Source organism: Nesoenas mayeri, assembly GCF_963082525.1.
Source record: "Nesoenas mayeri genome assembly, chromosome: 2".
NCBI lineage: Eukaryota > Metazoa > Chordata > Aves > Columbiformes > Columbidae > Nesoenas > Nesoenas mayeri.
This window is the reverse complement of record NC_137543.1, coordinates 157,170,110-157,194,251: the sequence shown is the minus strand read 5'-3', so window position 1 is coordinate 157,194,251 and position 24,142 is coordinate 157,170,110. Positions and strand designations below refer to the sequence as shown.

The 24,142-nt window shown below is 41.5% G+C and overlaps 1 protein-coding gene across 3 annotated transcripts in view; it reads right to left on the bottom strand.

Moving 5' to 3' along the window:
* The window catches only part of PRKAG2 (protein kinase AMP-activated non-catalytic subunit gamma 2), a gene marked incomplete at both ends in the record, with an annotated part of 223,964 nt that overhangs the window by 34,785 nt on the left and 165,037 nt on the right, over positions 1 to 24,142 (bottom strand). For 2 of the 3 annotated variants that reach the window (XM_080338960.1, XM_080338961.1), the window contains one exon: positions 16,178 to 16,259. In XM_080338960.1, coding sequence (XP_080195086.1) covers positions 16,178 to 16,259 — 82 coding nt within the window. Of the gene's footprint in view, positions 1 to 16,177; positions 16,263 to 24,142 lie in introns of all 3 variants that reach the window. The other variant, XM_080338959.1, reaches the window with a different exon arrangement.

Genomic DNA, 24,142 nt, shown 5'->3' with positions numbered 1-24,142 from the left:
CTTCAGCATCTTTGTTGCCCTGCGCTGGACTCTCTCCAGCAGTTCCCTGTCCTGCTGGAACTGAGAGGCCCAGAACTGGACACAATACTCCAGATGGGGTCTCACCAGGGCAGAGTAGAAGGGAATGAGAACCTCTCTCGATCTACTAATCATCCTTTCCTTTCACCCTCCCCTGTAGTATTATATACGTTTTAGCTTTTTATATCCGTCAATAAACATTATTTACAAAAACAACACAGTTTTTTTGTTTGGTTTTGGTTGGTTGGTTGTTTTTACAATTAACTACTCAGCAATACTGACTCAGAGTTTACAGTGGGACTTCATACCAGGTGTAACTGTCTATTTAGAGAGCTCTAAGGTAAAACTATCATCTGACCGCTCCTCATAAATGAAAGGGAAACTTCCACAGCATTACTGAAGCCAACTCCTCAGAGATCCATGGAACAGACACCCTCAGTTCCACTCACACTTTGCCACCATGCAAGGCGCTTTGCTACTGTAGCTTTCCCCTCAGAACTTCAAAGCCTCCAAAAGAAAATAGGAGGAAAAAAAAAGTGCCTGCAGATGGAGAACAGGAACATGCAGCAATGCGTACGGTCCACACATACTGAAAAGCTTCCAAACACTGCGACATTAAAACCTACAGAGGTTCCTCAAAAGTTTTTACTGCAAATTACAGGCTGTATTTCTGTGTTATATTCATACTGGGCTGGCCCAACAAGATCCTGGAGCACACAACACAAAATCATGACTTTTCCTATTGTATTTTATATTACAGCTATATTATTCTCCTTGTATTTTCGTACTGGTAATCCAGTCACATTTCAAGTTTAGTCTGTGGTTCCAGGACCATTTGAAAGGAGGACATAAGGTTCCACAGAGACTGTTTTATCTCATCTGCTTTAAAGAGTTAATTCCACCACAACCCACAATCATGTCACTGCAGCTCTCTACAGCACCCCTGCTCCTCATGGTTGGGTTGAGATCCGGCAGCTCCAGTAATTCTCAAACATTTGAAGAACACAAAGAACCCTTCTTATGGACCTAAAGAACTGTTTGCATAACTGACATTTCTAAGTTTACTATGAAGTTAACTGCCAAATTTGAAAAGCCCTTTAAAAAGCAGAGAAAAAACAGACGATACCAGTATGTAAAAAATACACTCAGCAAACTGTCTAGCCAGGTGAACAACTTAAAGGAAGACAGAAACCACATACATACACAATAACTCCATCATCCTCCCTGATTTTTAACCACAGTAAGTCTGGGAAACTGTGCAGTTTTAAAAGCTGAGAGTTATCTTAACAGCAGCAGAACTGAGCACTCGCGGCACCCAACACCAGACTCTTCAGCCCGAGTGCTCTTAACACAACCCCCTCCCCTCAGCCGCTTCAGGTGGTGGATAAAACTAAGAGGAAAGAGTAGAAATGTGCTTTTGCGATATTCTCATGAGTACTAAATTAACCTAGTTACTGGAAAAAGCATTGGTTTTTTTAGTTACTGCACACATACATATCTATACCCTAGGTTACTCCAAGTCACACTCCTATTTTTAAAAAGTAAAGTAACATGTTGAATATTACATTTCAGATATTAGAGAATTAATATGTTACAGTTAGAGACTAAATATATTTTTCATCCCAATGTTTACTACATAACTGATCGAACAGCAGTACGTTAGGTGAAGTTTATTGGTATAATTATACTGTTAAACTGTACTAAAACAGGTGTTACACCAGCAAAAGCACTCTACAGTCTTCTCTCATATCACCTAATCAGGTAAAATAATTAAGTCTTTTGTTGACATAGAAATAAAACAACTTAGACAAACATATATCATCACGGTGAAGATGGGAATTGGAGAGTTCTTCATGTACATCTGGCTTAAGCTGCAGTTTAAAAGAGAATTTTTTCACATCCTTGGCCAGCACTTCTTTGTTGGCAAATCCAGAATAACTCCCTTTCCAAAGGCCAGGGCTAAAGCTGCGGCTCCACAGCAGACCCAGCAGCACAGCACAGTAGCAGCAGCTGATCCCTCCATGCTGGCTCTGTGGTTCCATTCCCTCCCTCACATTGCTACTGTATTTATATAGAACTGTCCCACAAGTTGGCTGGAAAAGTTGAATTTGTCACAAATTATCAGCTTCCTGATAGCATCAGTTTTGGGTCTATCAGCTCCCATATCTAGCCATGTGGTAAAGAGACTATTCCTGCCCTTTCCTTACACTACAAGCTGTACAGCACAAGGACACCATCCTTGGAGCGGCAGCCAGCCATGAGATCAGCTTAGCTATGTCAAACGGTGCCAGAAGACACCAGGGTGACTAATCACTTCAATAAGCCAGTGTGAGTTACCCTCCTGTTATAGATAACGCTTAGCAGAGTACACAAGAGGTAAAAGATGTCATTAACCTTGTGAATTGTTCTTCTGCTTGCATTTTTATCTGAAAGTTGTCACCAAAACTGGCTATAAAGTTTCTGTTCGCCCCCAGCCTGAACTTCCTCAATTAGTTCCTTAATATCCTTGATAAGCTCTCCCACAGCCTTCACAATGCAGGAGATGAAGTGCTGGTGGAAGTCATAAACACAACACCTCTACTAGATCTGAAAAACCATGCAGAATGGATATAGTTAATCCACTTCAAGAGCAACAGCAACACTAAGAACCACAAACTATTCCTCAGAAGTCTCTACAAGCTCACCAACAACCCCTGGAAATTTCAGGGGAATCTGAATGAAGAAGTGGGGTTTGAAGAACAGCATTCCCAGGATCAAACGTTAAGGTAGGATTTTAACAACATTTCTCTGCTAAGGCACAGACAGGAACAGATTCTGAAAAGGAATCCATTAGTAGGCTGTGTACACTGTGTTGCTGTGATCATGAGCAACTACTTTATTTCAACCTGCCTTCTACAAGAGAAATATGACTAATTTGTTAGATTTCTAGATAGGCTTGAATGATACAGAGACTAATTAAAATGTACATGGTATATCCTGTGAAAAGCATGAGAACTGAGGTACTGGGAGAGAAGCACAAGGAATAGAATAATGCAGTAAGAGGGCATGACTTTTCAGTCTGCTGAGCTGTCTGCTGAAGTGCCAAGAACACTGAAAACAGTGGACAAGAAAAAAGACACCATAAGCTGAATCAGTGTCAGACTTGGGAGGAGAAGAATACTAACATAGTTTAAGAACGGCAAGCACAGAAAAAAAAGAAGTGATGTTGTACTGTATCATTCGAATTCTGTTTGTTTATTCAAGAGGAAATTCTTCTCAGAAAAAAAAAAAAATCCCACTAAAATAACTACCCGTGTAATCAGTCATGGGATAAGATGGAATGGTAAAAAGAGATTAAAAAAGTGGGAAGAGACAGTTTCAAGGATTCCCGCTCTAAGTGGCAGGAGATAAATAATGAATAAGTTTTTTGAACGTGCTCAGCACAACTATTTTGCAGAGATGGCAATCAAGGCCAGCAAAGGACTACATCCAATTTCAGAAGGGAAAAAAAATCCCAGACAGGTTTAAAGTCTAATACATAGGAAGTTATATGATGACAGCAATAGGAGTTGATCATTCTGTCAGAAGCTGAAGGGATTTCAAATGCAAAGAACCAAAAAGAGAGGATGTAGTGACAGAAACAAGTTTGGTTTTTTTTTTTCCTCTTTCTGGAAGCTCTAAAGAGCTTTAAAATATCCTGGCAGACCACACATAAAAATTACACATTAGCATTATTCATGCAGCCACAGGCTATATGATATGGATGTTGCAGATTGAACATTTCCCACCCTGATCCAGAGGAACGCACAAGCTGGCAGCTAAAGAAAGATCATAGTAAGTTTACAGATATGATACCCTGATACGAATAAGTGATAGGAAGTGTTTCCAGAGATCAGTATCATAAGCTTCTTCAGTGATCCAAGATTAATTCAATTACATATTACTGCAGGAATACATAACATGCTAAGAAGGATTCTAAAAAGAAACATGAGCACACAAACATAACATTAGAAAGCTTAAGAAAGCTCTACCCTGCTAACTGTAATTCATCCTACAAATAGGAAGAGGATGTAAAGGCGCACAAAGTAAGAGAGGAGAATAGGTGAATTAACAGGTAAGCAACAATGTATAGAGGAATAAGTGCACACAATCTCATTGCCCAAGTCTTCAGAAAAAGGTTAATCATTTCTAATAGCGACAAGCTATAAGAAACCATAACACATCTTAGAACATTTCAGTTCAATAATTATAATATATTCTAATTACTTAAGGCACTTTTCAACACACCATTCAGGATTGCTTGCATCTACACCCTTTTTGCACACAATTTAGTGCGTCTTCACTCTAGAGTTTGTGTAACTCTTCAGTCACTTTAGATCATTAACGTAATTAAGATGTTTTCTCCCCTTGTCACAAGGAGTTGCTTGATGCAGAGGCAGCAAGTCATTACTTGTGTAAACAGGAGTCACCCTTATTGAAAACAACCATTCCTGAACTCTGCAAGTTCATGAAGGAGAAGATAACGTAAGTCAAAAGAAGAGTAAAAGAAATTAAAAATCAGTCAGAATTCTTAGGTGTGTACTGAAGCAAATTATTAAAACCAGTGTATTTGTAAGCACCTCCAAAAGCAGCTCACCAAAAGCAAAGAAAGCCAATATGGTTGTGTCAAGAACAGTTCAGTTTTTACTCCCGATAAAACAATCAACTGGATGGAAAATAATAATATAAAAAAAAAAAAGATGGACACAAAATAAAAAAAATAATAATAATAATAAAAAAATCACAGTACACTTGAGATATTAATTTCAAAGCAAGCGTGGATACCACGTCACGTGGAAAAAATACGGCAGAATCACTACAAGGCAGCTGCATAACAAGCCGTTCCAATTGTAATCTCAACTAGTAAGATGTCTTCTTTTCCGGTGGGTTTGCAAGACTGGATAACAACTGTGTGTTTTTAAGGAGGCAGGAGCTCCAGTTCAAACTCTTCTCAAAGTTGAAACATTTGCCAGGTTCATTTTATGTGAATTGGCTAGTGCAGAACAGATGCAAGCTCCTGCTAGAGTTCCTCTGTATAGGTGAGGTTTAGGAAGCACACTCTCTTCCCACTTCCACAAAACTTCACAGAACTGATGTTTCAGAATCACAGAATGTTAGGCATTTGAAGGGACCTCAAAAATCATCTAGTTCAATGCTCCTGCCGGAGCAGGTTTGGTTTGAAACCTTCATTTCTGAGGAATTAAGCTAAAACTGCTCACCCTGTCCAAAAACTATTGAAGGAACATTGAACAGAAAAGGGGTTTCAGTGACAAAAGAGACATCCTGATCACATCTTTAGTTTTCTGCTAGTTACTCTGGAAAAGCTTTTAGCAGTAGCTCGATATTTCAATGGGGAAAACATTGCAGGAGGGACTCAGATGATATGGGCTTCATTTTATTCAGCGTTCTCCTCAGTGATCTTCAAACCAGGAAGAGAACATGCTTCAAAGTGTTCACAGTAGGAGTTAGAAATGGTTGCAAGACTTTAAACCTCACAATATCTTCAACCTGAATTCAGAATATCAGAGAATATCAGAACCAGAAAGGACCACTCAACTGAATGAGTGCAAATCAGAGAAGTCACTAAATAACACTACTAACTGAGAAAGAACTACCTTGTTGCTAATTTGATCTGCTATAGCAGAAGTTGGGAAGAAAGTCACAGTTTGCTTAAACAAAATAACCAGCAAGCCAAAAAACCAAACCACCCCAGCTGTTAGAGAGCAATTAACGCATTCCAGAAGCTGGTCAGACAGAACAATGCAACCTCAGGACACTGTACAGTCTCCTTCCTTAACAAGTATCTGCAACTGCACAAGCACATCCTGCTTTACCGAAGAACAGAAAAGGCTGTTAGTTCCTGAGAATACTTCAAACAAGCCACTTTGCTGGTTTTACGGCTCAAATATCTCAGCTACTACTGAAGTTTGAAGAAGTGAAGACTTGTAAGAGAAAACTAATACAAGTTGCTGCCTGAAACAATGAAAGATTCAGATTGTGTTTTCAATCTTCCCTGTACTCGTAGCACAATTCAAAATCCTGCACTGAATTTTGTTTCTCATTTTTTGAGTCAGTAAGTCCTGGTAAACAGGCTGAGAAGTCAACAGCTTTTACTGTAGCTCTCCACAGGTAGTGTGAATAAGCAAATGATTATGTGAGACTTCAGGCAGACAAAAAGTGATGAGCATCTTAAGAAAACTTCTCATTCCAGAGCTAATCATAGCAACTGAGGTTTCTTTTGTCCAGGCAAGCACAGAAGCTTATTTGTTTACAAGCAAGATCTGCCTTGTTTAAGGACTGACTGGTAAACAGTATCAGAAGTCCAACGGCATACTTTTGAAACAGCCCACAATCACTTAAATCAACTTTCAGTCAAAGTTAAAGATTTGTACTCTGAGGAAAGCTACACCACTGTGGTGTTGTGAATAGAGGTAGTAACTTCAGCCCGTAACCTAACAGTGCTTTTAAGATTTTTCACCACAATAAAGAATAAGTTGACCTGAAGACTCTTCTAAAACATGCTCAAGATCTTCCCTTGACAACAAGCACTATGATTTTTTCCCTAATCATCCCAAACAAAGATCTAATTTAAGATGTCGCCTGTCTGGAATGCAGGCATGCTCTTCAAGATTGTGAGACACAGGCCATGAAACACAAGAAACTAAAAATAGTATTAAGCCTCTGAATATTAATATCAGGAACCATATGCTGGAGAGTTGAATTCAAGGAAGGTTTTAGGTATGCAACTAATGAAAGAATAAACCAGCCTGTATCCTTAGTATCTATACTGGAAGACGGGTAAACAATTTGAACCTCTGCTATTTCTTTAAAGCAAACTTAAGTCCTATTACATACAAAGATGGCACACTTTGGAAAAGAGATGGCCATTTAAGTCTTTTAGGAATTAGTTTTAGACAAAATCTAATCAAGCAGCTTAACCAAAGTGTTATTCACTAGACAAGCATTTTCAAGATGAGTACACAACATCTCCACAAGCCACAGTCATATACTGAACAGGGCAAGTATCTAATCTTTAGGAGATCTTGCACTGAAGACTGGCAATCCAAACTCAAAACATAATTTATATAACGCTGTAAAGAAAAAATAAGTTTTTAGGCTTACGTCTTAAGGACTTTGGAGCATGTCTGTTGAAGAAACAGTTTTGTCAGATCTAAAACTGTTGTCCTCAAATCCTGAACAACTACTTACAATATCTCAACTCGAAGCTTTTAATAATTCAGTATTTACATTTTCATTTCTCTCCAGTCTCCCATTACACATTTCTTCACCTTCCCTACCTATGCACGCCAACATTTACTAAATAGCTACTACTGCTATTTCTTATTACAATTAATGAATCTGTATGCACACTTTAATAAATTATGAAGTGTTCCGCTTCAATATACTACTAAAGATATTTACCTAATGGCAGGCGTGGTTTGACACTATACAGAGAGAGAATTAGCAGTTTCCTAGGTAAAGTAGGTGTGATCCAATACATATTCAATACAGTATATTTGGATACTGGAAGCTAGTTTAGAAGTTCTGTTGATCCATTCTCTATATCACAGATAAACTGCAACTTCACCCAAAGCTGATCTTCCTCTAAACTCGTATGATGTCCATCCAGGGCACTGCTGGGTTTGGGGTTTTGTTTTGTTTGTTTTTAAAAAGTAACTAACTAAAAAATACTAGGGAGATCAAGCAAGACTACAGCAGGAGAGATACATGCAACTGCTTGCAGAGAGCAGAGCAAAGCATTCACCCTCTGCACTACAGCGTTCAGGGTCTTCTGTTAAAGGCAACCACACAATCCCTTTCACCGAGTGATCCCACTCCGTTCTGAATTGATTTTAAGCATTAGAAGTCTGTTCTACAAACTTACTTCTGCAGAACTATGACGGAAGTTAGAATATTATTTCAAAGCTTACATAAGAAGAGTTTATATCCATTTGTTCTTGTGCCAGTGTTGTCCTTCAGTTAATTTTCCTCCTTGGTGTTTACCCCATTCCCACCCCCCTACAGGATGTTTTCATACATACAGTGTTATCACATCCCTTCTTGGCTTTCCTTTATGAAGCTAAATGAGCAAAGCCTTTTAGTTTCCTGCTTTAATACAAGTTCTACATTCCTGGTCTCATGAATGGCCCTTTTCTATGCTCATCCCAGTTTGCTTCTCTAGCACCTCAGATATATCCTTCCTCTGTGTGTTTGTGTCAATAGAAATTCATCAAACTAAGCAGCAGAAAATAATACTACAGTGTAAGGGAATAGTAGATAAAAAGAAAAGTTTGATTCTGTTTCTGAAAATGCCCAGTGTCAGAACTAAACACTCACAATACAGAGAAAAGCACAGTCAAAATTAGTAAAGTTTAACTACCAATAAAATTCTCAACCAAACTGGTTCATGTAAAACGGCAAAATCCACATAAAATTCAGCAGAGGAGGACAGAATCTAAAACCTAGTTACATGTACTCAAGTAGTATTCAATAGCTACCTTGACGATATCTACATCACATTCGAAAAACCTCTTAGATGTGGTCCACTCTTAGAAGGATGGGATTATTTAAGGTTTCCAAAGCTCCATCTAGATGCCAAGCTGGACATCCAAAAGTCAAATTGAACTCTAGTATAGTTATGCTCGTGTTCTTATTAAACTGCTTTGCCTAGATGTTAATATTAGCCATTAGTACAAGTCTTCCACAGAAGGATTTTCCCTTGAACTCCCAGATTTCCCTTCTGTCTGTCTTCTCAGCTCACAGAAGAGCCACAGTAAAGCCCACCACATATGCACCCAAAAGCAAACAGTGTTGCTATAGAGAGGCATATTTTGTTTCAAGATGCAAGAACTGTTGTGACAAACAGTACCATTAACTCCTGTACTGATGTTGGAAATGCCACATTCCTTAAGGTGTTTTGGACCTAGTTATTTCCTCACAAACCCATGTAATGCTAGTACAGTTGGAAGCTCTGGAAGTCAAAGTGTTCAAATCAATAAAGTAACTGCAGCTTAAGTATTACCCAAAGAGCAGGTTCCTAACAAAAAGCTGTGCTGATGTAAATGACCTGACTTAAAGAAAGGCTCCACAAAGCCCTGGGCTCATCCACCCTCAAGTTACTGAAAACAGTACTTGTTACAGAAAATCCTATCTTAAAGGGCAGTCATATCTGTGGCAGATTATTAGTCAGCAGAAACATCTCTTATGATTGTTTAGCAATAGCTAGATTGAGCAAACATGCAAATATTCTGCTATCATTCTTGTCACATTGGCATTACTTCAGCTTAAACCAAGTCACCTTCATTTACTGCTCAGTCACGTCCCAAGGCACTAAGTTTTCCAAGAGACTGGACCATGACAGCCAAATTTAACAGTTGAGGTAATCAAACTACCAAGACAGTAATATTGTTTAATCTATACTGTCCTCCCTGTATACTCAGAGCATTGGAGAGGTCAATCAGATAGAATATTGCAGATCACCACCTTGGAAGTTTCTTGAGGACTCTACTCAGTCCCCCCAATGCTCAGCAAAGCAGTCGCAGACAAGAAACAGCACCGTGTAGTCACCTATAAGGCAACACTGATTGTCATATCTTCCATGTCTATCGTTACTCAAGCACACAATGCCGTACACTCAATATCTCTAAACCAGAGGGGTCTCAGGACACTTGGGACTTGAGATTATGCCGTCCAAAGTCTTCAACCTTTTATCAAGCAGTTTTTTACTAACTGCGACAGCCCACTATCAAACCAAATAGCTTCTGGATCAAAGTAGTTCTGGATGGAAGTTACTAGCAGAGTAGACATTATCCCTCAACTTATGTAGATAACAGGGACAGCGCTACCAAGAGCAGCTAGTAAAGATTATTGTAAAACAGCACTTCATATTGGCCACCAGATACTAACATGTATACATACACCTGAAGCAGTAATGCCTTTCAAATGTAGGAGAGTACCAAGTTGTCTTAATATTCCTCACACATAGCTGTTGGCCAATAACAGCTTTCGCTTGGAAGATAATATTTGCAAATCATGCAGACACAACACTACCTGGACACAATCACAGAATCATGGAATAGTTTGGGTTGGAATGGACCTCCAGAGCTCATCCATTGCCACCCCTGCCATGAGCAGGGACATCTTCATCCGGATCAAGTTGCTCAGAGCCCCGTCCAGCCTGGCTTGGGATGCCTCCAGGGATGGGGCATCCACCACTTCTCTCGGCAACCTGGGCCACTGTTTCACCACCCTCAGTGTAAAACATTTCTTCCTCACTTATAGCCCAGATCTCACCTCTTTTAGTTTAAAACCATCACCCCTTGTCCTATCATAACATGCCCTTCTAAAAAGTCTCTCCCCATTTTCTTACAGGCCCCTTTTCAGTACGGAAAAACCGCAACAAGGTCTCCCTGGAGCCTTCTCTTCTCCAGGCTGAACACCCCAACTCTCTCAGCCTGTCCTCACAGAAGAGCTGTTCCAGCCCTCAGATGACCTTGGTGGCCTCCTCTGGATGCTCTCCAACAGGTCCACGTCCTTCTTGCACTGATCAGGATCAGCCCCAACACTTCCTTGTAAAACTGCCTGCAGTTGCTTGCAGCTTTGCCAAAGCAATTACATGGACTCACTGCCATGGTAAGCGTTTCTTCCATAGTTTCTTTTAGGAAGCCTGAGCCAGAATGGTTTCACTGTTTCCAAGAACACGCTAGGGAAAATGTTTTGCCCACATTAAAATTTTATGAAAGCTTTTCCATCAAGAAGTTCCTGCATCTCCCAAGACCCAAAGCAGAGAGTTTTAGAGCATGTCCTGAGTAACAGTGCGGTATCTTTTGTTGTACTACAACATCAATTCCCAGTTTGGTAAGTTCTGTTTCCTGAGTAAGACTGGTTACTACCCTGCATGCTTTAGCTGCCACGAACTGGTTATTTCCTAGTGAAGACAGAATAGGGCTTCCCTCATTTTAAGACTAAGAGAGTTGTACCTTATGTAGGAGGAGGAAAACAGGGCTGCTTGGAGATAGTGAACAGTGGGCTGACAAGAAGACCCATGCACAATACTTAGAATCACAGAATCATTCCAGTTGGAAAAGACTCTTTGGATCATCAAGTCCAACTATAACCTAATCTAACTCTAGCACTAATCCATGTCCCTGAGAACCTCGTCTAAATGCCTTTTAAACCTCTCCAGGGATGGTGACTCCACCACTGCCCTGGGCAGCCTGTTCTGATGCCTGATAATCCTTTCTATGAAGATTTTTTTCTTAATATCCAATCTAAACCTCCCCTGGCGCAACTCGATCATCACTTCTTGCATAAACTAATAAAGCTGAACATTAGAATACCCTGAATACATTATTCTTTAACAACTCCAGGAAGTACATCACAGAAAAGCCCATCATGCGGACAGAAAAATTTAAACTGAGTGAATTCAGTGGAATAAGCAGTTGTCAATAGCTTCAGATGCAACTGTTCAGTATGAATGATCAGATGGACAGGACGAAAAGCACTAAGAAGTTATAAGATTTATTAGAATCTGCTATTATGCCTCTTATATTACATCACAAAGTAACTCTAAAGCAGGAAGAGAAAATAATCCCAAACTCTAAAACCATATGAAGTCTATTAATAACAATTACCATCACTGCTTAACAATTTCTCGCTATATCCATTTAGGATTCTAATCTGCTGTGGAAAACTTCACGTAAAACACCCCCTGTCACTATCACCATGTATCCTGATATCTCAAAGAACATCTTGTGGGCAAAATGATGTTTCTGTACTCCAGAGAGCATAAGCTTTAACAATCACATAATGAATGTTTATAAGAAATGAATTACAGTTGCGAAAGAACACCTTAACTTTACCATCACCTAAAGTGAGCACTTGATTCTTCAGCCTTAAGAATTAAACGAAGTCTAGGAGGCACATCAACGTGCATTTTATTACAAGCTTGTTTTAGCTATTTTCGGCCCAAACATGGCATCTGTTTTCATACCTTTATTCAGATATTCAGTTGACAGCGGGAGGCTGGCAGACAAGAACATCTCCACAAAAAACTACTTTAATAAGAAACAGTAAGAAAATCTGCAGAGCAGGGACGGAATGAACCCAGACACAACAATTGGTTAAGAGGAGATGCAATTACTAGTGAAAGCCTATTTCAGGAGACAGCCAAAAATGAGCATGAGACAGAAGAGATGGATGCTACAGGAAGAGTGAGATGAAGGCCAGAGCATTACTAGGAGAGATTCCACTCTAATGCAAACTGTTTATCAAATAACTGTCTAAATGCCGCTTTGTGCAACGATCCAGAGAAGTAGAGCATTCAAGAGCAAGTGCATCAGTCCCATGATGCTGGTGCTACAATTGGTGCACGCACTGTGCAGAATTCTTTTCCAGACTAGGAATTGAGCACCGATACAGGAGAACCCTGCAATTAACTTTATGCTGTCTGTAGAAAATATTCCGAGGTAGCAGATATTACAGAAAAGTAGTTAATTCTGCTTTCAGTAGCTCCTACTTTATTGCCCAGACCGAGCAAATGGAAGAGATTAACATGGATGAGAGCCAACATTGCAATAAAACTAGTTTCCAAAATAACATGCTAACACTATACCAGTTAAATCAATACAATTGACAGGCATGCGTTTGCAACTCGTTTGCTACTCCAGTCCAGTTTCTCCTCTCACAGCACAGGTAGCTGTGGGAACACAACCATTTCTGGAATTCCACCTCAACAAATCAAGTCTAGTAACTGTAAATTGTTAATTAAAGCCTTTTTTTCATATTAGATCTTCTAATTAATTTCTCCTTGCTCTTTTCCAAGCTCATAGTAACCTTCATAAAATAAAAACCCAGGACAACTCTTGACATTGATCAGAAATAAAAGCAACCTTAACATAGAAATGTGACTGCACAAACGCTAGAGCTGAACAAGCAAACCCAGAGTATGTATAAAGATAAGCAGGTTTTGATCATTTATATGCACTTGGGAGAGATGTCTCAACACTAACCTACTTCAGACTACATTGGGAAACTCCACACTCATCATCAGGTAGCTTTCATACTTTTAGAGGCGACACAGGTAGGTCATTCCAATCTACGGAACAGTTAGCAGGATGAGTTCAGAATATTTTACCCTAACAAGTTTTCTGTTTGTTTTTAAATAGAGCACCCTTCAGTTAAAAAGTGACTTTGGGCTTCTTACATGAGATTTTTTACCTTCCTGCTCTGATTGCTGTGGGAACAAAGGTCCTCTAGGGAGTCCTAAATAAAACAAATATCCACTGGCCTATCCAGTCCTTCTCCTCTGTGTCCATAATCAGCCTATAGTCCATCTTATCTCAGCTGTAGTGCAGCTAATGCTGTTTAACAACATCTCACCAAGATTTGCCCTTACACTTCACAAGAACATTATTATTAAGCCAATGCTAGTCAGAACTAGTGACCAACCAATCAGAAGCTGCAGTGATACTAGAGAATCCAGCCAGATGTACGAGGTAGAGACATTTCAAACCAAAAAGATGACCAGCACTTCTTTCTGCAATAACACCCTGTCCACCTTAATTATGTACAAAATAGTTTATATACATTCTTTGTATATAATGCATATAATGGAAAAAATGCTGTTCAGCTGACAGCACCCATTTATTTGGAAATCACATCATCAGGCTAGACTCTGCATATTTCATTACAGTACTACTTAGACTATAAATCTTTCTAGTACCATTTTTTCAATTTAACCCTCTTAATTACAATCCAAATTAAATGAATGCCTTCTCTGCTTTCACATTCTCATTTGTGTGACCTTTGAGGAGAGTGACAAACAAAAATCCATTTCAGCATACTGGATAGCATTCAGTGCACACATTGAGACCAGTTTTTCAGCTCTTTCTATTAAGCTCTCTGTTTCAAGAAAGCCGCAGCATAATTTGATACACAAGATAGTTAGCAACTGTTGATGGATACAGAAAGCTAGCACGAGGACACGGGCAGAAGTAGAGGCAGTCAGAAAAGCAGTTTCAAAACAAGTTTCAAATCTCTCATTTAACTCACAGTTTTAGGTACCAGTGGACAGACTGTAAGTTTGACAAAAGATCGTCAGTTACAGTGTGGCTACAGCCACTTCATGAAATGAAGATTTCAAGGAAGTTTCTCGACTCCTGAGCACTTATTACCGCCACCCAACAAAAAAAGTGGACACCACCAGATGTCATTTTACTCCCCCACCTCCAATATCAGCACAAATACAACCAGAGCAACTGGTGCAAAAATTTCGGTCATAAAACACATACTGCAACTATGCTGCTGCATTTCCACCTGCATCTCAATTTTCTGTGATTATCCTTCCATAGGCCTCCTCATATAAAAGCGTTCTAAGATTCGGTCCAACATTCACCCTCTTAATTTTACTTACATCTTTCCTTCTGAATACAGCTCTATATCCTTTTCACTCAGCTTTAAAATTAGGCATAAAACTAGGTTTTCATTAAGTCTGAAAGTCAAAAGTCACATACTACTTCAAACTGGTCGCAGGTTTGCTATTAGGCATGATCTTCTGACAGATCCCTGAACTGCTCTCACCCACACATCTTGAGTACCCATAGACAAAGCCTTGCTTTTAAAGCTAAATTGATTGAGATACAAAGTGAAACAGAAGCTTGAAAAACAGGGAAAAAAAAATTCTCAAACTTCCTGAAGAACTCAGGTTATCTTATTACACTGTTTTACAAGACACATGCAGACATTCAGCCTACTCAAGTGCTTCCAAATAATACTATGCTATACTGCTGAAATTATAAAGGCATTTCAAAATTTTGTGGGGTTTTTTTTTAACCTAGTCATGCTTTTCAGAGATCTAAATTTCTAAGATGTTTACGGTAGCTTTTAAAATGGCTTAACTATTAGTGATTCAGCATGTTTTAGGATCTCCTACCTAGCTGTAACAAGCTTTATGTAAAAAGGAAGGTTTATAACTTCCTAACTACATGCATAAAAAAAAAAAAGGCCTAAGTAAAAACAGTTAAGCAATCAGAGGGAAAAAACCTACATGTTAGCAATAAACCCCTTGCAACAAATATTCAAGTTTGACCATGTTCAGGATTCACAAAGGCACAAGTATTTCATTGCAATTCCAACTCTGTCTGGACTCAAAAATAAAGCTTAAAGAATCCAATTGGGAACAACTTCCTCTTCTCACACACAGAAAGGTTAATATAAAACGTGTTGCTTTTTCAGCCCAGTTCCACAACTGTAGAAAGCTTGCTAGTAACCAAGAAGCTGCTTATTAGCACACCGGCTTAGTTATTTCTTTTCGCAGAATGACTCAGCCTACTATTTTCAAAGTTTTCCTTAAATATTTGTCCTACATTTTACAACAGCAGTTACCAACTACAGCAAAACACATCCCATAAAGTCTCAGCCACTTTACAATCCCGAGCATTAAGATTAGCTATGCGTCCACATTTGCATCCGCTAATCTGATCCTTTCTGAAAACTTAAAAGCTCAAGGTCCTCAATACGGATCTTTCAGAGGTAAGTGAATGCTTTGTGCAAATTCGAGAAAATACATTCCTGCTCCTTCACAGCACAGCTTAGTGTCTGCAAGATACAAAAACTTGCCAGGAGTTTCCCTATCAAGAACAGCACGCTGTTAGAATTGCAGCTCTTAGCAGGGCAGCGAAGAACAACCCAAGAGAGCAGCCACATAAGGAAAATGTAGTTTACAGCTGTCCGCTTCAAACAGATGTATGCATATCCATAAGGAGCAGAAGCTTTGGTTGAAAAAGCTTTCCATCATTGCTTGCACCTCGCTCTCAAAGTCTATATTTGGTATCGCAGACGTATTCGAGGAGAACGAGTGTTTTAAAGGGAGGAGGAGGGGATGCCACGAAGCTTTGCCTTCCCCCAGCGCAGGGACTCCGGCTGACCGGACTGCACATTGTGAGCTCCGAGGCGCCGTGCGGGCCGAGCTGCGGCCCCGGGACAAAGGGACCGAGCCGGCGAAGGGCTGCGACCCGCCCAGGCGGCAGCTCCGCGGGGCACCCCCCTCCCCGGGGCGGGCTCCTCGTCGGGGATACTCCGCTGCCTTCCCGCCGGGTGTGTGGGTGTCGCCCGCCCCGCCCCCCCCCCCTTGAATTTTTACCTTCATCTTCGAGCTCTAGTTTCTCCAGCATCCCTTCGGAGGCGGCCGGGAGCTGAGAAGGAGCCGGAGCCGCTGCCGCCGCCGCCTGCGGGAGGGAAGAGAGGAGAAGGCGATGAGCATCCAGCCGCGGACTCACCGGCCCCGCGGCGGCATCAGAGCCGCCCGGCGCGGCGGGGAGAGCGGCTGGCGTGGTTCCCGCCGAGCGCTGAGGGGAGGGCGGGCGGGACGGGGCCGGGCGGTGGCGGCGGCTGCTGCCCCTCGGCCTCCCACACACGCACGGCGCGGTGCGCGCTGCCTCTCACACACACACCCCGCACACTCTGAGAGGGGAGGGACCGGGACTCGCCCTTCCTCCCCCCTTCGCGGCGGCTGCGCCCGGCCCATTAACCCTGCGGCCCCCGGGCTCCCCGCGGCCGTGCCTCCGGGAGGCGCCGCCTCTCGCCGGCGCGGACGGAGCGGCCGTCGGCGGCCGTTGAGAAGCACAGGGCGGCCGGACGCCCTTCGGCAGGACAGCGCTTCCCGCCACACCTCTCCGCCTCTTCTCCCCCGCACACCCCCCCTCCCGTGGAGGGATTGGTACGTTCCATTTTGCTGCAGTCAAGCCCGTTGGTGAGCAGCGGGAGGGGAAGGTAACTACCACTTCCGCGCGCAAAAGGGAGGGGGAGGAGGGAGAGGTTTACCACTCCAAGAGCTCTGCCCGGCCAACCGCCTCTCGCAGCCCTCACTGCGGGCTCGGCTGTTCGCCTGGCTGCTTTGGACCAGAGCGGTGCAAGAGCGGGCGGAGGAGAGGGACGCCCTCCGCTCCCCCCGCGATACGGGGTTGGTATGGTCCCGCGCGTTCACCTGCGAGGCAGCGGCGGGGAAGCCGATAGTTCCACTGCCATCTGGGGGGGGGAGTGGAGGGGGTGTTGAGGGGGGTTTCCCCCGTGTGTGACAGGGAGCTCCCGCCGCCATCCCCGGAGTACCCGCTCTAGGACCAGACGCGCTCGTTTCCATTTAAAACGTTCGAGAAGTTACAATTCACTATTAGCCCGAATGTCGGCGTGTTCCATGTGAGTCAAAGCCGGCGGCAAGCCCCGGGGCAGCCCGCTGAGGAGGCGGAGCGCCCTCCGCACAGCGCGCCTCACCTCAGCCCGGACTTAGCGGGGAACTAGACCCAGGGATTCGTGAGTGAAATTCTAGTTTACATTGTGGTCAGACTAGATGATCGTGCTTTAAAAAACCCCAACACTGAATTCCCCACCACGGCTGTCACTGCAGGCTGGTGTTTCAGAGCTGTTCTGTGTGAGGTGGTGTCACCCCCCGAGCTTTGCCCTCAAGCACCTGAGTATGCTGACAGCCCGAGCCGCTTGCTGTTACAGGGCCTGAAGGATGGAGTTTACACCATCTGCTTACCAAGCACGAATTTATCACACCCAGCTTTACAAGTCTGCATCTGAGTTTTTCTGCCAGACTACAGCAGAATCAATGGAAGTATCTGAAATAGATTCATCGTTTAGATCTATTTAGGCAGTGAAATGTGGTAAGCTATAGCTACGCTTCCTTAACTATAATGAATAGGTCCCTACTGATTGTTTAGGAAGCCCAGCAGGACCAGTTCAGACATGGATGCTCGAGAGGTGGATAAACAGATTATTTCTTTGGCAATGGCAACAGATCTTGTGAGCAGACACATGTACATGGTGCTTCAAAGGAATCACAGGAGCCTTTAGAGAACATTTAACATCTATTGGTCCCTAAGGAGAGGCTCAAGCTTCAAAAGATCAGCAAGTCCTTCAAGGAGAGAAGGTTGAATAGATCTAGGATAGCATAGTAATGTGCACAGAACATAGGAAAGCTGGAAGGTGATTAGAATTAAAGCTATGATGGGAGGAGAGTGCCAAAAATTATGGGAAAACAGGGAGCTAGCTGTTATTTCTCAAGTCCAGAGAAGTTTCAAGCAAGGAAGCTGACTGCTGGTGACAGCTTCTTTTTCCCAAGCTGCCTCTTTCTAGGGACACTTCTAAGGATAGACAAGGAAGTTAACAATATGTAGTTCTTCTTTACTGTGAAGAAAATTTTGAAATAAAATCCTAAAACATTTCATTCTGAGCTGTATTTTTAAAAGACTTCTAGGATTTCAAAAAATAATCTGACCAGCCACAGAAGACACCAAAGCAGTTCGTATTAATTTCTAATATTTTCAGCCTACTAATTAAAATGCTTTGGAATCTTTTAATTATCTCTGGGAGCTATCTTTCAAAGCTCTGAATTATTTATCTTCCTTATCATGTACCTTGATATTGATAAGAGTTGTTAACCTGTTTTGCTAACCAAAAGAAGAGAAGAATAAGATGAAATATCTGATTGGAAATAACTGTCATGATTTTCTTTCTATTTGTTTTGGTTTTTTTTTTAAATTTACACTCCATAATCTACTAAGCACCAGTCATGAGGACACAAACGTCTGAGGTTGTTTGTAGCTGGAAGTGACAGTGAATCTTCAAAGCTGCATTGCATTTCACCTGCTACAGAACACAGATACGTTTCTAAAAAGTCAGTTAAGCCCATTTCGTGTAATGAGCTGCACTGTGCTGTGAACCTCAGAGCTTACAGCAAGATTGGGGTTTACAATGACGGAATCTACAGCCAGACCACAAGTACTATGCGAAACTCAAGACAATATAAAGGCAGTAATTTAATACGTATCAGAGATTTGTAATGGGAACATTATAGCTATGTTGTAACATCCGTACCGCTCAAAAACCCAAAGGAAATTGAGAACTTAAGGCTGAAATTCCATCTCTGCCTGCAGTCTCACAATTTGTTTAAACCAATTTTGGAACAAGCTGCCGATCATGGTGTTCATTTTGCTCCTTGCTTCACATTCTAGCTCCTTTTGGCTTGTAAGCAACACAGTGAGTCAGAACAGGAAACTGATGCAGCTGAAAAGCAAAAGGACCGAAAGAAAAGGTTGGTTTTTATCCAGATCAGTTCCTGATCCAACTCAGCGCACAGTTGTACCAGCTAGTGCTGGCACAGGGAGTGCTAAGGGCAGAAATGACAGCAGGACCGCACCTTCTGGAAACAACCCGCTCAAGTCTGCTTAAATCAGCAGGGAAAACACTGTCTTGTTCGTTGTCATTTACTACAGCATTAGACAAATTCGCAGATATTTTCAGTGGTCTTAGGTATTGCTTCTCTCTACAAAGTCTGTCTGCTATTTTACAAAAGGATTACTGGTTAAAGGTAGGGAAAAGATCTGTCTTTCGAAGAACGTAAAATTCCCACCAAGATGATATTTTATACTGTAACATTTCAATATCTTTTTATTGTGGCTATTTGTTCTACTGCCACAGGAGGTTTCTATTAACTATATCCAAGGGATTTGTATAGATTATGGTTTAAATATTTGCTATCAGAGCATGTCAGGTAACCTATTTTAACATTTTGACATACCCAATGCGACAAGACTTTATATACAGAATACTGCTAAGCAAAATCAATTTCATATATAAAAGTTTAGAAAATAAATACATGCAAAACTCAAAACTGCCTGAATACATTTCTTCTTTGCTATGTCTCAATTAGGTTTTTACAGAGGCATTTCTTATGCCAAAAAAACACAGACCTACAACATAATGCTAATACAGAAGCTTAATGCAGTAATCTTTGTAGAGGCAAAGTAAAACAACTCAAGGTTGATACAACAGCAAAAGTCATAAAAAGGTAGATGTAAACAAAAGAGGTTTTAGGACTTCTGGGAAGGCTAGAATGTAGATTTTAATAGGAAATTGCTTACTTCGCCTGTTTTCTTTAGCTTTCTAGGGCAAAGGGAGTTACTAATACTCTGTAGAAGTAATATTAGTCCTGTAAATGATGTATGCACTTATAATGAATATGTTAAAACCTATCTGATAATCTAGGAGTCCTTTTATTCCTGTCTCCTGTTGAAGGAATTATTTTCATAAGAACACATGAAGTATTAAAATTGTAGGGACAGTTCAGGGATGTGAACAGCAATTAACACCTGCAGAAGGAATATTTCTGATGTAGTTTCCTCCCATCTTGCCTCCCTGAATTAGCAGGAATGCATCCATTCGGACAGGGATCTATCGGGGCAGTGGGCAGATCAGCCCTATCAAAATGGTTTGGACATGATTCATCTCACCTGAGCTTAGACACCTGCTGTGTAGCTTTTCATACTGAATGAGTTACCCAAAGCTGCTGCATCTGCAACCAGGGAAGAAAGAAACATTTCTAGGACATCCTTCACACGGCTTATTTTTGGCAACTACTTGGGATAAAATGATGTGCAGTGGCTGTACTGACTAGATCTCATCTCTACATCGGTCAGGTTCATTCTGCGTAGCACAGCGATCTGTAAGGAGAAGGAGCCAAGACACTATAAACTGCGCAGTGTTAACTTCGATTCCAAGGTGGATGAGAGAACAAATACACCCATTTTCAGTAGTTAGAGGAAATAAAGATCAGCAACAGCCAGTGTGTGTAAACAATGGCAAGCCCATCTCAGTCGCTTTAGTAACAGGCTGGAAGTCTTGTGGCAAGCAGGACACTCAAGTAAGCAAGCCAGATGGTTCCAGATGAAACCTTGGCTAAAGGTCACGATAATATTCACAAGAAAGACAATAATATTTCTTTATCTAAGGGGTTAAGAGAGGTTTCCACAGAGGTCTGTGTTCTAATATCATTCAGTGTTTTCACTGATGACTTGATGAAGGAATAATGAATAACCTGATCACATTTTCAAATGACGCAAGGAGAAGAGACATTGTTCTTTTAGGGGTAGCCTTAGAACTTAAAATAATCTTGAGAATTGCTGCAATGCTTTGAGAAACAGGATGCACTTTGATATGAGTAAGTAGAGTGTGTTACACAATAATCAAATGCAAAAATAAAATGGGAAGGGATTGGCTTGCAGCAGTCTTGCAAGGAAAAGACCTGAGAAAGAAGCTGAATGTCAGACAACAATGTCAGATCATTGGAAAAAAACATCACAGTAACTACAAATGTGATATACAGAATGCACGGAGAATCTGTTCTACACATTCCCTGGGTAGATGCCAGCGGGGACAGTGCATTCAGTTTTAGGTATTGAACTTGAGAATGAACCAAGGGATCCAAAGGAAAGCAATAACAACAATCTAGGAGTTCAGAAAACACGACCTGTAAAGAAAGACTTGAAAACCTCTTGTTTGTCTTCCTCTAGGAAAAAAAAAAAAAAGAGGATTGAAGGACAATATAATACCAGTTTCCAAAAGCAACATGTTTTTGCAAGAAGGTAAGTGATAAACTATCTTCTGGGTCCACTGGTTATGGGATAAGGAGTTATCTCCTTAGCCTTTAGCAAGGAAGTATTAGGTTGGACTTTGAGAGAACCTGCTGAGCATACCAACAGGGAAGCACCAGCACACTTTGCTGAAAAAAACCTGTAACATCTCTGTCACTGGAGGTTTTTAGAAACAGATTAAAAAATATTTGTTGGGAATTTTTTACATATAGAGGATTGTTCTGTGGGGGAGAATGAATTTTAATGTAATTTCTAAACTTATTTTCTTTTGTTTCTATTTTTGTCTAAACCTCAGAAAAAAAATCTTTGTTCTTAGTATGGTAATTCAGTGAGAAGTTTTTACATGTATGTTTTGTATGAAAGCCAGTTTACTAACAATCTAATACAAATGTAAATTTGCTTCCCCCTCACCTCGAACAAGTAGCCTTAATTCCAAATCAGAAAAATTCTGAAGTGAAAATCGAGTAATAATAAAGGTTACATATTAGTCTTTGATGACTAGGTAGGAATAGAAAGAACAACCTAAAAAAAGAAATGCTGCCGCAAATCACAAGTCTGTGTGGAACAGTCTTATTCAAGCATTGCAACAAAAACGTTATCTGTGCTTTACTTGGAAATACGCATTTCCAGGTAAATTCAAAGCACAAAAAGAAAAAGCTGCCTTTCTCAAAGCTTTTCCTGACCTTTCTGCTCCTCCTTTCATTCAGATGAAAGGAGGCGGTGACACTTGGTACCGATACCCTGGAGTGCCACCTGCACAGCTCATAGTTTGGCAGTAACACCGAATGCCCTTCCAAGTATGCTTAGCTTATAAAACCTAATGGATTGAAGAGCAACAAGAAGGAATTCCCATCTAAATGCAAATCAAGGAAAACGCATTTTGAATGCAAGAGTAAACTACAAATGGTAATTTTCCCACCATTTGCTAGTGCTCCTTGCTACAATTACAGTTCTATACAGCTCAAGTAGTTAACAGCTCTTCTCCTGATGAGCTGTCAATGAACAACTAAGAATTTTTCCAAATGTATGTCATAGATACACTTATTCTGTTGCTATCTGTTTGTGCAAAATTAATTTAAAACACTTACTGCTTTTTGGGGGGTTAATTTAGTGTGGTTCATGAAGTGGAAAAAGAAGTTATCAGAAAAAAAACAAGGTTTCATCTGCTGGTTAAACTGTAAATTAAACTCCTACTTGTTTTCTGCTCGAGCGTGATAACTGATACCAGTGATTTATGATGGCTGAGAACACTAGAATCAGTGAGGCTCAGATTAGATCCCATCTTGGGTCCCTTCTGTATTTAAAAATGCTTACTGCATGGGGAAAAATGGCACTGCAAGAGTCTGCTAGGTGCTGAGAGAACGTGGCCAGTCCTAGTGAAGAAAGAGCTCTGGGTCCGGTTCTGACACAAAATCCCTTTACCTCGAAAAGCTCAGAGTGAACAGAGCAGCCGTGCAGGAATTGTAGCTTCCACCCTCTATTCTAGGGAACAGAATTCTCAGTAAGTTTGCAGATGACACCAAATTGGGTGGGAGTGTTGATCTGCTGGAGGGCAGAGGCCATACAGAAGGATCTGGACCAGCTGGATCATTGGGCTGAGGCCAATTGTCTGAGGTTTAACAAGGCCAAGTGCCAGGTCTGTGCTTGGGTCACAACAGCCCCAGGCAGCACTACAGGCTCAGGGAAGAGCGGCTGAAATTTGCCTGGGAGAAAGGGATCTGGGCGTGTTGATTGACAGTGGCTGAACATGAGCCAGTGTGCACACAGGTGGCCAAAAAGGCCAACAGCATTCTGGCTTGTATCAGGAATAGTGTGGCCAGCAGGACCAGGGCAGTGACCGTCCCCCTGTGCTGGGCACTGATGAGGCCAAACCTCGAATCCTGGGGTCAGTTTTGGGCCCCTCACACCAAGAAGGCCCTTGAGGAGCTGGAGCCAGTTCAGAGAAGGGAACGGAGCTGGGGAAGGGGCTGGAGCACAAGTGTGATGGGAGCGGCTGAGGGACCTGGGGGGTTCAGCTGGAGAACAGGAGCTGACGGGAGACCTTCTGATCTCTGAACTGCCTGAAAGGAGCTTGGAGCATGGAGGAGGTTGGTCTCTTCTCCCAACTAGCAAGTGACAGGATGAGAGGAAATGGCCTCAAGTTGTGCCAGGGGATGTTCAGATTGGATATTAGGAAAAAATTCTTCCCAGAAAGGGTTGTCAGGCATTGGAACAGGCTGCCCAGGGCAGCGGTGGAGTCACCATCCCTGGAGGGGTTTAAAAGGCGTGTAGATGAGGTTCTTAGGGACATGGTTTAGAGGTGAACTTGGCAGTTCTGGGTTAATGGTTGGACTCAATGATCTTAAAGGTCTTTTCCAACCAAAACGATTCTAACATTCTTTGATTCTATGAATTTCTGCTCCAGCACCAAGCAAACTAGTAAGGAAGGCGATACTTCTTACAAAATACTGGATTCAAGTTTTTTCTTCCTGTACCCAGAAGAAATGCAATAAAATGTGCTGTAGTCTTAAAAGGGTTTTGAAATATGCCATATTAAATGTTATAATCATGGCAGTGTGTAGCATGTATAAATGAAGGTGGTGACAGCTCAGGGATTACACTTTGTTTAGAACACAATAACCAAATCCTGTAACAAAACCTGGAATAGAAAATGCACTCTGTATCGGCATTTTATG